The following is a 12,893-nucleotide window of genomic DNA, read 5'->3' on the forward strand; positions in this document are numbered from 1 at the left end:
AGAAAACGTTATGGAAAGCACAAGCCTTACAGACATACGGAGTCTTAAGGGCCATGCATGCTTCCTGATTAGGCAAAACATTTATTGTATTTTTGGCCGTTTCACGCTGATGATCCTATTACTATATCGCTTTAACAAGAGGCAGAGAGTGTCTACTTTAATTAATGAGCACAAGCCTACAACAGCAAAGTGCACACACGGACAGCGATTACTGGAAGTACAATATCACACTAATATACATTATATATCTTATATTAAAAATATAAAAGTTTTAAATGTTGCAAAACATATCTGATGATTTTGGAGTTTGTGAGCTGGGTCTCCCAATCGCATGTCCCAAATTAGAAAAGTATGTTTAGACATTAATAGACAACCAAATGCTTCCAAGAAGTCTAGGTAAAATATGGATTCATATGGATTAAAAAGTAATCTATTAGGAAGCTGCATACTAGCTCCACATTCATTTTAGGGACTTTGTCCTATTCATTTGATTTTCTATTATTGACCCAATAGCAGTACTAATAGTATATAACTGCTTGACTAGTCAAAATACCACTAAGTTTATATAATACAAGCCATTTGACATATGCACCAGGTCTGCTTCATTAACCACAACTACTGTACACTGCACAGATGCTAAAGAGTGTTCTTCCTCCTTGGTCAGGTTAGCGTGTGTCAGTTTAATTCCACATAACAAATTAAAGATTTGGAAAACGTATAAAACGTCTGGCTTCAATTTCTTTTTACATTTATAGATCTCAGATAAAACATGTCTGGAAGCCGCTTGCTGCAGTAGGAACCTTCCTACTGTTATTTGTAGTAGGGGACCATAAAATGTTCATTTTTAGGATTTTGGAGAGCAATAATGCACTTCAGAATTTAGAAAGCAGTTTTTGGAATAGTTTTTTGCCACATTTTCCTGAAGCGGAAAAACATTTAGCAGAGACCCAGCCACATGGAAGTGACCGGCGTCTGCTCACGCCTGCTACGTTTCCAGGGTCCTGCCCCTTTCTTAAGCATGTCTTGCAGACAGACTTAAAGGGGTATTCCCACAAAGACAAGTTTCTTAAATGCACTCAGGATTACAAGTTAGTAATTGTTCTCCTGAGTCACTGTTATTAAGAAAAATACAGCACTTCACAGATATAAGTTCAACCCGTCTCCATCAGTCCTGGTGTACACAATTTCAGTTTCTGCTAGACACGACCCTGTAACTTCTTCACTTTGTCGGGCGGCCATCTTGGACTTCTGTGTGAGATTGTGGAGCTGAGATTTCTGTCTGTCTGTAGCCACGCCCCCTGCAAGGAGCTCAAAGACACTAACTGATCATTTCCTGCCAGGAGATCATGAGCAGAGAGAGAGTCTGCAAACTACAAAGAGATAAGTGATCCGCAGGATGGGGGAGGCAGGCACATATCTGTGAGATGAAGCAGAGCTCACAGTGTAACAGTGTAAAAGTCTGTCAGCCTTTGTCTGTCATTCCTCTGTGTAATCTCATGCATCTCTGATCGGTCTCATCTCTTTATATGTGCAAGATACTAGTACAATGTCAGAAGCCAGATGTAAGTGTATATACACCTGTACCCTGATAATCTAATCTATGGGTGATAGTGTGTCTGCTTAGAGAGGCCCCATCCACACCCTGGAATATGACACTGAGTAGCCTAGGGAGATATAACTCTAAAACAGCAATAAAACAGAGTAAAATTGTAAAGTAAGGGGTTAAAATGACCTTTATTGTGTTAATATCACTAATGGAGGAAAAATGCATTTGCGCCATATTCGTGTGGGCTTGTATTTTATGGCTTTCATTGTGCGCCCCAAATGACATGTCTACTTTATTCTTTGGGTCGGCGCGATCATGGGGATACTAAATTTGCATAGGGATTAGGGATACATTGGATCTGTTCCAGAGAATTGAGGGAATACAGTTAGATGAAGACATGATACACATTAGACGTAGAGTCACTCTACACGAGTATTACTTTGTGTTTGGGGGGGGCCTTCTTCCTGCAGCTCCAGGGTACGGCTATGGGGGCGGCATGTGCCCCCTGATACGCCAACTTGTTCCTGGGGCTGTGGAAGAGGGACCTCCTAACGGACGAGCGGGATGTCGTGATGAATCGTGCCATCTTATGGGCGCGTTACATCTACGACATCCTGGTTGTCTGGAGGGGTACGACTCAACAGTTGTAGACGTTCATCCAAAGATTAAACTCGAGCGATGTTAATATAAAATTGACTCATCACATCAAAAGAGAAAAAGTCTAATTTCTGGACGTTACACTAACCTGCCATGAATTTGGCTTCCTTCGTTCAGATGTTCATAGAAAACAAACCTCTGCACTATTACACGCATCATCCTCACACCCGACTAAGATGATCAATGCGATACCGATTGGACAATATCTCCACGGAGATATATGCTCCTCGGAAGATGATTTAAAAAAACAGGCTGATGAATTGAGAAGACTCTTTCGTGATCGTGGTTACAACCAGAGGTCTCTGAGGAAAGCGTATACTCGAGCTAAAAATAAACCAAGGCTGGAATTGCTATATCCGAAACCGAAGACACAAGACACCCAGGAGGTAAGATTCATCTAAAATTATCATTGCTAGTGGGGCAGCATGAGTGACATACTTGCCCGTTACTGGCCAATATTGAAATCAGATATAATCTTAACACAGTACCTACCTGGGCATTACTGCCCGGAGAGACGAAAATGTAAAAGATTTTCTAGTGAGGAGTCACTATGAAAAGAAAGTAAATAACACATTTTCGTGCTCTAGGGGGCCAAGATGGGGTTGCAAACCCTGCGGGAACTGTGTGGCATGCCCGAATATATAAAGGATGGATAGGTTTGTGGACTCCTTAACCAGTTTGCGACCGCCCGCCATGTATTCACGGCGGCGGTCGGGTCGCGCTGCATGGAGAGGGCTCACGGGCTAAGCCCTCTCCATAGCCGGTAAGTCTTTGCTGCATATTGCAGCAAAGGCTTACTGGTAACACCTGCGATCGGTGCAAGCACCGATTGCGGGTATTTTCACAGCGACGGCTGCCGGCAAAACTGCCGACAGCCTCAAAAAGATAGCGGCGCATGGACGTCATCGGGGGGGCCGCGATTCGTATCCATGGTAGCCTCGGGTCTTCCGAAGACCCGAGGCTATTTCGTTTTAACCCCTTCATTACAATGTGCTTTTCAATTCACCCCCCTTTAACTAGAACTGACAAATATAAATAAACAGTAAATATCATAAACACATTAGGTATCGACGCATCCGAAAATGCCCGATCTATCAAAATATGATAACAGTTTTTCAATGCGTTTAACCCCGTAATGGAAAATAGCGCCCAAAGTCGAAAATGGCACTTTTTTGCCATTTTGAAAACTATAAAAAAAATTTATAAAAAGTGATCAAAAGGTCTTACAGTCCTAAAAATGATATCATTGAAAATATTATCAAATTTCGCAAAAAATGACACCGCCCACAGCTCCGTACACCAAAGTATAAAAAAGTTTTTAGCGCCAGAAGTTGGCAAAATCAAAAAAATTATTTTTGTACAGGAGGTTTTAATTTTTGTAAATGTATGAAAGCATTATAAAACCTATACAAATTTGGTATCCACGTAATTGTACCGACCCAAAGAATAAAGTAGACATGTCATTTGGGGCGCTCAGTGAGCAACGACCATATCAATAACAACATCAGAGGTGGCCCCGTTTCCTAGAGTTTCCCGTGAAGCCAAATGGATATGGACCCTTGGCACACTTAACCCTCGTGGACTTAATGAATCTCTCAGTTTTGCTCCTTTCCTCTGATCCTACCCAGACAGTTGGGCCTCTTGCCTGTTTTGTTTTTAATGGTTTTTATTTTCACATCTGCAAAGTATTTTTTAATTTGTATCTGTGTTTTGTTTTCTTATAGCCATAAGGTAATATCCATAGCTTTAGTAATATCTTATAGCTTTGGTGATATCCATTAATCATTTATTTCTTTACTGCTAAACATATAATGCCTTGGAGCAACGAGTAAGATGTCACAATATTACCAACGACGACATGCTTTGGGAGGCTGGGGTCACGACACCCAGAAGAAGTACTAATAGCACATCTGCAGACTATGGGCATATAAGTGAGACCACCCATGTGAGACCACCCAGCCATGTCTATAAGTTGCGACTTATTGGACATTGTTCCCTTCTTGTAATATCCCTCATTCATTTGAATTTGTGATTGAAGCTATGTCCGGTTGGTCGGACAAACTGATGATTTGAGGTGCTCTCTTGGTATTTATGGGCAAAGACATGGGGTCATTCTCATATCTAGTGCCTTGATCAATTTGTGTTGACCATAGTGCTGTATTCTGTATGATGAATATATATTATCTTTTCAATGTAGCCTGTATAACAAGGGTACTTTCACACCTCCTTCACTGTTCTTCCCTCACGCTTCCCTTCCCCTTCCCTTCCTCTCCCTTCTGTCACTGCATGTTTGGAATTTTAATGCTATTATGCATGTATGATTGACATTAGTTTTTATGCGCCTCTAAATAAGGAGATTGCCCCAATGAGGTTTGATATATTGAAAGGATGCAGCAGGGTTGAGTATTTTCCATACTCTATAGTGTTGCGTCCTCACACCATCAACTTTTGATATAACCCCTTTTAGAATGTTCTGATTTTACTTTATTAGATTGGCTTAATTTATTGTGACCTTATTTCTGTATACTTTTTTACATGTATTTTTCTTTAGAACATACCCAACAGTAATTATATACACTCACCGGCCACTTTATTAGGTACACCTGTCCAACTGCTTGTTAACACTTAATTTCTAATCAGCCAATCACATGTCGGCAACTCAGTGCATTTAGGCATGTAGACATGGTCAAGACAATCTCCTGCAGTTCAAACCGATCATCAGTATGGGGAAGAAAGGTGATTTGAGTGCCTTTGAACGTGGCATGGTTGTTGGTGCCAGAAGGGCTGGTCTGAGTATTTCAGAAACTGCTGATCTACTGGGATTTTCACGCACAACCATCTCTAGGGTTTACAGAGAATGGTCCGAAAAAGAAAAAACATCCAGTGAGCGGCAGTTCTGTGGGTGGAAATGCCTTGTTGATGCCAGAGGTCAGAGGAGAATGGGAAGACTGGTTCGAGCTGATAGAAAGGCAACAGTGACTCAAATCGCCACCCGTTACAACCAAGGTAGGCAGAAGAGCATCTCTGAACGCACAGTACGTCGAACTTTGAGGCAGATGGGCTACAGCAGCAGAAGACCACACCGGGTGCCACTCCTTTCAGCTAAGAACAGGAAACTGAGGCTAATATTTGCACAAGCTCATCGAAATTGGACAGTAGAAGATTGGAAAAACGTTGCCTGGTCTGATGAGTCTCGATTTCTGTTGTGATATTCGGATGGTAGGGTCAGAATTTGGCGTCAACAACATGAAAGCATGGATCCATCCTGCCTTGTATCAACGGTTCAGGCTGGTGGTGGTGGTGTGGGGAATATTTTCTTGGTACTCTTTGGTCCCCTTGGTACCAATTGAGCATCGTTGCAACGCCACAGCCTACCTGAGTATTGTTGCTGACCATGTCCATCCCTTTATGACCACAATGTACCCAACATCTGATGGCTACTTTCAGCAGGATAATGCGCCATGTCATAAAGCTGGAATCATCTCAGACTGGTTTCTTGAACATGACAATGAGTTCACTGTACTCAAATGGCCTCCGCAGTCACCAGATCTCAATCCAATAGAGCATCTTTGGGATGTGGTGGAATGGGAGATTCACATCATAGATGTGCAGCCGACAAATCTGCGGCAACTGTGTGATGCCATCATGTCAATATGTACCAAAATCTCTGAGGAATGCTTCCAGCACCTTGTTGAATCTATGCCACAGAGAATTGAGGCAGTTCTGAAGGCAAAAGGGGGTCCAACCCGTTACTAGCATGGTGTACCTAATAAAGTGGCCGGTGAGTGTATATATATTCTCCCATATACATACACTTTTTATCACCTTTATTCTCTCTTCACCTAACACCTGTTATACTGATAATTCATATATGCACTTGTACTATGTCCGTGGGATGTTCCCATGTTCGTTTAACAAGAGACACTCCACACACATATTTTATTGTTTTAATACAAGTTTCTCGCATATTAACTTTTGGTCTTGTGATTGTTCCTTAACTTAGATATTTGTATTTAATGTCATAAATTATAACTGTGCTTTTGTACTTTTGTATGTATAACCTTTGTCTTGCTACATGAATTCTATTTTTAAGCTAATAATATGTAAATAATAGAGTGTTGTACCTCTTACGCCACACCTTACTAGTGTGCATACGTCGGCAGACCTTCGTAGTCCGGGCCCCGTAATCTCATGATACACACGATTTCCGCCATTGAATAATCTAGGCACATGATCGGATCACGTGAATAGGCTGCCACTCGAGCTGTAACCGGTAATAGCGTCTATACCGCGTGGTCCATATCACGCAGGCATTAACTACATACAGGTGAAGCTCTAAATTCTTATTGGCTACTAGACTATATGAGGTCCTCTGTCTGACTGACTTTATCCCTTGACGAAGGCAGCGTGTCGAAACGAGCGTTGGGGTGTAAGTCACCCGGGTGGATTCTGTGCAAGGTACTCATTATACTTAGGATTACTAGGTGCTATCATGATCACTATCATGTACAGTTAGTTTTTTGTCCCTATGAACTATGCCTGGCATTTTGTAATAAGTACACAAATTACATCAACTGATGATACTATTGTAATCTCCACATACATCACGTCCCCCGGATGTTTTATGTCGTCTTTCTCAGCATGACTGACATTTCTATATAAGCCTTGTCTCACTGTTTTTAAATAAATAACTTCAATAAAAATTGGATATTTTTGCACACAGAATGGAATTCTGGCTTTTTCTGTGTAGGCTTTGATGTAAATTATTGCCAGTAGTAGACAAAGTCTTTACTGAGAGGACAATTCAGATATCGATGGTCAGATATTGTTTTGATAGATCGGAAATTTTCAGTTGCGGCGATACCCAATGTGTTTATGATTTTTACTGTTTATTTATATCAGTTCTAGGGAAAGGGGCATGGTTTGAATTTTTAGGTTTTTTTTAACTTTCTTATTTTTACTTTTACTATTTTTCAGACCCCCTAGGGTACTTTAACCCTAGGTTTTCTGATTGATCCTACCATATACTGCCATATACTGTATTGCAGTATATGGGGATTTTCCTCCTCATTCATTACAATGTGCAAATTATGGGGTTACGTACACACCTAACTCCAAGTCTTAAAGGGAAAGTACCCATCCAAGAATTATCAACACAAAGACGGACTAGTGCAAAATCTGCAAGGAACCATTGCATTACGTCACATGTCGGTAAGGGGTTAATAATAGCAGAGCAATATTGACATCCCATACAAGTATCCTTGTATTTGGACCGGAGAAACCTCTGTGTCACATTTTTTATGCGGGGGATTCCCGAAACCATTTACCAAATTTTTCATCACATTTCAATAAACCCCCAATGTTTCTGTCTGTCTGCAAGGTCCATTAGCATGGTTAAGAAAGGGGGAGGACTACCTGATACGTAGCAGGTGTGAGCACACGCCAGTCTTTTCCATGTGGCTAGGTCTCTGCTAAATGTTTGGAGTGGATTGCTGTTAAGTCTAAAAGACTTTTGAAAGACTACTAATGGACAGTATCAGTTTTTGTCATTTTGTATACAAATGATTTGATAAAGATATTTTGCATCACAGTACTTTTGTAGACATGCGATTGTCTGCTTTTGTGGAGGAGGTGTGGGAAGGACATCCTTATCCTATTCTGAATTCACTTCATTAAAATTGGGTCTGCACCAGAGGTCGCACTAACATTTTTCCAGAAGGGTAAAAATACTCCTCTCACCATTTTTGAGGAGTATTTTTACCCGAGGAGGAGTATGAAAATTTCGGTAATACACATAGCACACTCACATAACACACACACTCACAACTCACAGCACACACCACACACCACAACACCGCACACACTCCCCACTCACAGCAGAGCACACACTCACAGCACTGCACACAACTCCGCACACACTCCCCTCTCACAGCACACACACTGCACACACTACACTCACAACACACACAGCACACACTACACTCACCCGGCACTGCTCTTAGGCCCTGTCGACCACAAACGCAGGCAGCTGCGGGCAGGTAGAGATGGAGCAGGACGGGGAGCAGGAGCTTCGTGGCCCACATGCAGTGCCGTAACTAGAAGAGGCTGGGCCCCATGACAAACTTCTGCATGGGGCCCCCCTTCCCCTTAGGGCGACGTGTGCGCCGTCTTGTGCACGGCGGGCACACGTCAGCACACGGGACAGGAGGAGGGGGTGAGCGCTGCTTACCCCTTCATACATACAGCATGTACACACACAGTATATACAGACACGCTGCATACACAAAACAAATACGCATACGTACAGCATAAACACACACAGCACATACACTCACACAGCATATTCATACACTCACAGTACACCCGCACACGCCATACACTCACACAGCATATTCATACACTCACAGTGCACACACACCCGCACACACCATACACTCACACAGCATATTCATACACTCACAGTGCACACACACCGTACACTCACAGTGCAACTGCACATACCATGCACAAACAGCCCATACTCTCACACATCACATACACTCACAGGGTGCACACACACCATATACACAACACAGCACACACACACACCACAGCACAGCACACACACACACAACACAGCACATGCACAACACATACACACAGCACATACATAGAGGGACTTACAGTCGGCTGTCTGTCGCATTCGGGCGGAGGAGCCGGAAAGCAGAGAAGCCGATGGGAGCGGAGGAGCAGAGGAGTCGAGGGGAGCGGAGGAGCCGAGCAGCGGACGAGGGGGGAGGGGGTCAGGGGAGAGCGGAGAGCTGGGGAAAGAGCGGCATTGGTGACAGCCCCGCCCCCCCTTCTGATGGGCCCGGTCTCAATGGCGACCGCGGACGGTATGCCACTGCCCACATGTCTCCCCTGGGGCGGGTGCTCTCACTCCGGCCCGCCCTTAGTCACGTATCCCGCTGAGCGGTCCAGCGCGCGCTGTGATCGCGCTACTGACATTTAACTCATTTGCAGCGCGCGCTGAACCGCTCAGCCTGCACGCTACAGGGAATAATTGCCAAGCGTAACTTTATGCATGGCAATTATTTTGGGGGGTAATGGCGCCTCATCACGCGTCTATGACGCGTGGTGAGGTGTTAATGCGACCTCTGGTCTGCACTATTCATTTGTACGGCTACATTTTAGGCCAATGCCATTGTGCACACTAACGCTTAAGAAAACTTGAAGGTGCACTGTAACAAGGGCAATACAATTCATACAACACAATGACATAGTATAATATAATAGTCTTTTCTTTCTTCATGATCCATCTGAAGCTTTCCACTTTGAGAGGATCTACTTTGCTAAGAAATTGCAAAAAAGTCTCAGATTCAAAAAGTGCTTTATCTGCTGGAAGCTTTAAAAAATCACTACAAAAACAAAATGTTATTTCACCTCCTAAGGCCCAGCTCACACCGGTCTTTGGAGTTCCCCTATTAACTGTAGTTACAGAAATGATGAGAATCAAAGAATAACTGTTACATAAAATTGTTCATAGAAGTCTACAGATTTTAATAGCTTCCTTTATTGTCTTCAATTCTTTGAGTTTACAACCTGCATTCAGCAGGTTCCATTCCCCCTTCCATTATGGATTAGCGGAAAAAATAGTGCAGCAGCCAGGCAATCTTCCGTCCCATTTTCTGTTACTCTCTCTTAAATGAAGAGTGTAACAGAAACCCCTGACACTGTTGTGAACTGAGAATGGTTAATAAATTGATTTCATGTACATTCACATGAAACAGCAGCAAAGAAGTTTGGCAACTTTTCGTCCATTAAAATTAATTGCAAAAACTGCAAAGAAAAACCTCATTGTGCGTGAATTCCAACATTACATAACCCACCATAAAGCATATTTACAAAGTTCCAGTGTCATAGCACCCACTGCTTTGCAAACACTCTCAGCTTTACTGGAACTGGCCTTTTCCGAAAAAAAAGGTTAAGTTAAAATTTACCTTTCTGTATGCAGAGCTGTGTCCCTAGTCCCTTGGCAGTGGTCAGTAAGGAGTCAGGCAGACAAGTATGACATCCTGAGGGGAGAAGCGACAGTGGGGAGACCACTACTCAATGGCCACTCCCACACTCCCAGGTGACTGGGGAACACAGCTCTACATAAAGAAAGGTAAACTTATGTAACTTGCCAAGCTGAGAGTGTCAGCAGAACTATGGGAATCACATACATACAGGCCACCAATGCTTGCTAATTCCACATAAACTTGGGGTGCTTCAGCATCATTTGACACAAGTTTTAGTGGGAGTTTTTGAATAACTTCTCTTGTTATTACTTTGTCACACAATGGAGAAGATTTATGAAAATTAGTCTATGCTGCAAAATATTTATATAAGAGTCTGTATGATACGCACTGTATGATCTGTCATAGTTAAACATTGTCTAGTCATACTTTGCACCTCCTATTAGTTGGCTTATTTTACGCCATAAATAAACATAAAAAGGGACATTTATCATACGCTGGCGCTTTGAGCGGGAGTGTATGATATACCTCAGCGCCCCCCTCCCTCCCCCAGCAAATAGGGTGTCCTAATAAATCGGGTGTCCTGATAAATCTGCTGGTCTATTCTACATCAGACAGGGCCTGACAGAATTGCACTACAGCCTTAGCCTGTTGTTTTGTCGTACGGGATAAATACTTTTAAAGACTTTTAGCCCTCTGTGCGCCACAAGGGGGCACTAACAAGACATACTTTGATCTCTTATAATGCACTGCACAACTCATGTAGTGCAGTGCATAATACTAACAGTCTGACAGGCTGTCTATTAGGCCATACCGCTAGAAATCTAATTGGGGGCAGCCTCCCATAGAGCCAGTGATTTCAGCGACGCAGGGGTTTGTGTTTGACTAGGGGGGGAAGAATCGGGATTGTAGTTTTTCATATTCTGTGTGTTAATGCTGGGCTGTGATAATACAACCACCACTGGCGTCATGAGGCAATGTCCTGCAATCTTCACCATAAAAGGGTGTTGCATCAGAAGTTGTACCTTAAAAGGTGGTCATTAAGGAAATGTACTTCTTAAAATAGTTATGCTCACTGATGTGTTGACCTATCAAACTCATATGGTTCTTTAAAAAAAAAATGAAGCAGTTTTTAAATATACCAGTTTTTGTTTAAAATAGGTAAAATGTTCTGGAGTTGGACTCTACCAAAACTTTCTTCTGTGCTTATTTTTAATAAAACATTCATTTTGGTTGAATACTGAGCACTTCCATACTAAAAAGAAATGTACACAAGTTCTGTTCAAATAGACCGAATCATAAAAAGTGTAATAAGTGTTTATAATTTACTGAAAAACTTACCGAATTGATATCAATAGCCAGTGATGAGGGAGTCTGAATGCCAGGTGGTGACTGTGGGACTGTAGTTGAGATTGTGACAGTGAGAGGAGGGAGCTGTGTACCTCTCTGTAAACCAGAGCCCTGCATTAATGAGGTTTGGGAAAGACCACTTGGCACTTGGGATTGCTGTTGTGAAGTGGATTGCGTAAAAAAAGTATAGGGGGGTAGTTGCTGATCCAGAGACAAAGCATCCATTGCTACTGCCTACAAAAGTAATAACAAAATTTTAAAAAACACAAATTATCATTCAGTTTTGTGCAATTCAAATACTTTCCTTTAACCAAATACATCTAGATTAGCATGCCAGTTACCAAAACATTAGCTTCCATAATCTTTTTTTTGTTTATGTGTACTGTATTTTAACCCCTTTAGATTGTAGCCAGTTTATAGCTTAAAGTGTAGCTGTCATTTAAAAAAAAAATGTTGTATTTTTTTGATATGTTGTAGGCAGGCAATTATAAGCCCTTTTGCAATTGGATTAGTTGCCCGAATCTTGCTCCTTCCTCTTGTACTCTGCAGCCTTCCCCCGGTTGTTAGTGACTCCTTAGATTGCTGTTGCTAGGCACATTCAGTCTTCACTGAGGAGCTGAGTACAGAGGTAGACACCTCCCCCTCTCCCTGTAATCAGCCGTTTACCTCACAGCTGATAGTTCCAGCACTCAGTCATGTGTGACAGGAGCTCTAACTAATGTAGTAACCACACACCCACAGCAGGAAGTGGCAGGAGAGACTCTCCACATCTTCAAGCTGTCCCCTCATGTACTGTGCTGAAGTTTTACTTAGGTAGATAGATAGGAGATATATATATAGGATAAATATGATATAGATAGATATGAGCTAGATAGGATATAGATAGAAATGAGCTAGATAGGATATAGATAGATAGATGGAAACTGTGGTTGCTATCGGCTAAAAAAGGTAGTGCGTAAATGAGGACCAAGATGCAAAATACTTTTAGGAATTAATTCCCAGGGACTCCTGGAGCAGAATTTTGTTTTTTTGCCCAGATTGACGGTTAAACTTTAAGGCTCAGCCCCATTTTTTGTATTCTGATTTGCATCGATTTATATGGTTATAACTTTTGAACACTGTTACTTATAAGAGCAATTATGAGAATGTTACTTCCTCACATGTAGTACTTCATTTTAGTGGTAAATTTTGACTGATATGTTTTGAGTTTATTTAAATAAAAATTTAAAAAAGATTTTTGAAATTTGAAATCATCGCGTTTATCTAAATAAGTTGCAGGATAACATTTCCCATATGTCTACTTTTTACTATTTTCATAATTTTGGATAAAAAATTAAATTTTC

The 12,893-nt window shown here is 41.9% G+C and overlaps 1 protein-coding gene across 3 annotated transcripts in view; it reads right to left on the bottom strand.

Annotated features, from left to right (window-relative positions):
* CRTC1 (CREB regulated transcription coactivator 1) overlaps positions 1-12,893 on the bottom strand; it is a 107,812-nt gene that overhangs the window by 22,255 nt on the left and 72,664 nt on the right. For all 3 annotated transcript variants that reach the window (XM_072112387.1, XM_072112373.1, XM_072112378.1), the window contains one exon: positions 11,542-11,784. In XM_072112387.1, coding sequence (XP_071968488.1) covers positions 11,542-11,784 — 243 coding nt within the window. The remainder of the gene's footprint in view (positions 1-11,541; positions 11,785-12,893) is intronic.

Source organism: Engystomops pustulosus, chromosome 1, assembly GCF_040894005.1.
Source record: "Engystomops pustulosus chromosome 1, aEngPut4.maternal, whole genome shotgun sequence".
NCBI classification, from domain to species: Eukaryota; Metazoa; Chordata; class Amphibia; order Anura; family Leptodactylidae; genus Engystomops; species Engystomops pustulosus.